Source organism: Poecilia latipinna, unplaced genomic scaffold (assembly GCF_001443285.1).
Source record: "Poecilia latipinna isolate Pla-1442-1.1 unplaced genomic scaffold, P_latipinna-1.0 Scaffold3168, whole genome shotgun sequence".
Taxonomy (NCBI): Eukaryota; Metazoa; Chordata; class Actinopteri; order Cyprinodontiformes; family Poeciliidae; genus Poecilia; species Poecilia latipinna.
The window spans coordinates 53,043-56,409 of NW_015115784.1; the positions used below are offsets into that span (position 1 = coordinate 53,043).

Below are 3,367 nucleotides of genomic sequence, written 5' to 3' on the forward strand. Positions count from 1 at the left end.
AAGCTGTAGGAGGAGATAGATCAGATCCGACGTCTATGAAAAGCAGGAAATTGCGGCTTTTGATCCAAAATGGCTGACTTCCTGTTGGGTTTGCACCATGGCTCCAAGAGACTTTTTTGTAGGTCCTGACATTATACACATGTGTACCAAGTTTCATAATTCTAGGTTAAAGAATGGCTTGGGGCTGATTATTTAAAAGATTCTAGGGGGCGCTGTAGAGAAATTAGGCCACGCCCATCAACTGTTATGGATTCCTGTTCGGGGATAAATAAGGATGCATCCTAGTGAGTTTGGTGCAGCTGGGCTGAACGATATGGAATCTAGAGCCAAACGTATGGCGGCAGCGTTCCCTCTGCTTCGCCGCGCTGCCATGGCCACGGCCACTACTGAAAACTCTTGGTGCTTTAAAGCAATTGAGACCAACTTCTTATCTGTCATCTAACACAGAATCATCTTGATTAGGTCGAGAGAGCCATAGATGGAGCTGTACAAGTCAAAGAAAGGCACTTCCTGTTCTGAGGGGGCGGGGCTTAGATGACGTCAGACTATGACAACATAGGATCGTAGGGGACCCTACCAGGATCACTCATGTCAAGTTTGGTGCAGCTGGGCTCAAAATTGTGGAATCTGCAGCCAAACGTATGGACACGGCGTTACAGGTCACTTCGCCACACCGCCATGCCCAACTGCTCCATCGAAACCAAACGTGGTTGGAATCCACGACACACCAACATGTTTTCTGTCTGTGGACATAGTTTCATGTTGATTAGGTCAAAGATGTCAGACAGCGACCGTTCACCGTAAAATATGACACTTCCTGTTCTCAGGGGCCTAAGTGATGTCATCATTTGACCATTGGGTATTGTAGGGGACCCGATGATGATCAATCACTGAAAGTTTGGTGCCTTTGTGAGGTTTTGTGTAAGAGTTATAACAGTTTGGTGTTTCATGGCGATTAGGTAAACTTTGACCCCAGGAAACCCCCCTTTAGCAACCTCAAAAACGCAAACCTTTGATAACTTTGGATTGGCCATGCCTTATAAATGATCTGACCGAGTTTGAAGCCAATTGATCGAAATCCCTAGGAGGAGTTCGATCAAATGCGAACCCTGTAAACGGCCAAAATCGGGTCAAAATCGGAACTTCAATCCAAAATGGCCGACAATCTGTGATACTTGCACTATGACATTAATTGTCATAGAGTGTCTTGGGGAGCTCTACAAGTGTACCAAATTTCAAGTCTCTACGATAAAGTAAGTGAATAGGAAAGGGTCTTTTGAAAGTTGCTAGGTGGCGCCCTTGAGCAGTTTCTGTTGCGATTTTTGGGACGACCTTAAAATACGTAAATTTTACACGGGCTCTATGCGCCCGCCAAGTTTGGTGACTTTTTGAATATGATAAAGCCCCCAAAAAGCCAATTCATTTGGCTGAAGAAAAATAATAAACAGCGCAATTACAATAGGCCTTCGCAGCGCTTAGCTGCTCGGGCCTAATTAATAAATGACTTCAATATTTTTTATTAAATATTAATAGAGCACTACAATTTTTGTTATTATTTGGAATGTGGGTATTTCTTGATTTTAATGTGAATTAACTTTTTAAAATAAACCCAAAATCAAGCAAAATCAAGCAAATAGCCATGAAATGTGTGTGTGGTGTGTAACACACCAATACACAAAAATACATGAATAAATAAATAACTGATGTCCCAATACCAAACCTTGTGGAACACCACACGCTACTTTATTAAGATTCTGTCTAGTATATGGCTAAAAAGGATAAAGCTTCCATGTCAATGGAGTAATTTTTGTTTCTCTAGTGTAAAACCTCACCTTTGCCTTTTGTCAATGGTCTCATTTTTCCAATTTGCAAAGGCACTGGCAGTTGTGGAGCGTCTTTTCTGTACTGTGACAGTGACGGGATCCCTTTGCTGAAAGATGAATGCGGCATCTCGTTCCCCAGGAACTGCTGCTGAGGAAAGTCATCGCTGTAATGCGGGATGGGCTGAGGGTGCTGCTGAGGTGGTGGCTTTGGTCCATAATATGCTCCCCCATCAGCTGTGTTCATTACATATGGCTGGAGTAGAAAGACGACATGACAGAAGAAATGGAGAGGTACAGCCATCATTTTCTGTGGAGAAAGAGGAAAAAAAGACAGTTTTGGCAGTTTTTTTTTTCTCCAAATAAAAACAAATTCTATTTTGTACAAAAATTTACAGGAACATGTACAAGATGTTATTAGCACCACAAGTGTCAAACAAAAATAAAGTCTCTATTCTACCAGGATGTGAATTCCCCTTTTTTCTTGTGTACCTTGAGGATTTAGACAATGCATACACACATAAAATAATCTAATTAGTGCTGTGAATTGGTGAACATGATCTTTAATCATTTAAACATCTTTGCATTTGAGGAATCCACTAATTGATGCCAAGAGTGCTCTGTGAGATAAACATAAATGCATGTTTTCTCTCCAGCTTTAGCGTTTAATTAGAATGAAGCTGAACTATGGAGATCAAAGGATTTCGATTGCTGCAGTAATTTTAGTAAGATTTGGTTACATATCTGCAAAGCAATTATTTAAAATACACAATCACCATAATAGAGAAAAAGTAACCAGCACTGAGGATGAAGGGTTCCTGTGTGAGATCCTCTTCATGGACACTTCTGAATAATACATGGATGAGAGATTTATTTATTTATGTGTTATGTACATGTTTAGCAAATATTATGAAGTCTATTCTGATAAGTACATCTTTTTTTCTTTATTATTTTTGTCACAAATACATTTATACAATTGGTCAAATTTGAAGGCACTCACAAAAAATGCCCACCTTGCCCTTCCTCCCAGGAATATTTGAGGATATTAGCTAAATATATTATTTTTTTTTATTTTTTTTCTGATAATATTATGTTGTATATTGGTAGTAGTAGGTATGGTGGACTGATCCTGTCAAAATTTGGAATAATGGTAGAAATAAATAAATGCCTCAATTAAGTTATTAATGTGCCAGTCTTTGCATCCAATAAAAAAAAAATGAATTTGACCAACTTATTTGATAATATATTTTCACATAGATTAATATTTCAACATGATCAATTTAACATTATCACTATGATTTAGTTTTTCATTTTGTTTTATTAATTGTTTTCTTTCTTTTTAATTTTCATATTTTGTATTTACTTCATAATTTTTTTTATTATACTCTTGACCTATGCAACTGAATCGAGTTCAGGAACGATGTGGTTAGACCTGATGTCATATTTGAACATGTGAGAAGAGCTTGTAAATGTTGCCATTGTTAATCATGTCACTCACTCCTGAATGCAAACTGACATTAAAATTACTCGACCAGTAGGGCAAATAA

At 38.3% G+C, this 3,367-nt stretch overlaps 1 protein-coding gene across 1 annotated transcript in view; it reads right to left on the reverse strand.

Annotated features, from left to right (window-relative positions):
• LOC106940302 (collagen alpha-1(VIII) chain-like) overlaps positions 1-2,269 on the reverse strand; it is a 13,770-nt gene extending 11,501 nt beyond the window's left edge. Inside the window, exon 1 of the mRNA XM_015023018.1 lies at positions 1,833-2,269. Within this exon, the coding sequence (XP_014878504.1) occupies positions 1,833-2,127 (295 nt within the window). The 5' untranslated portion in view covers positions 2,128-2,269. The remainder of the gene's footprint in view (positions 1-1,832) is intronic.
• Between the last annotated feature and the right edge of the window lie 1,098 nt (positions 2,270-3,367).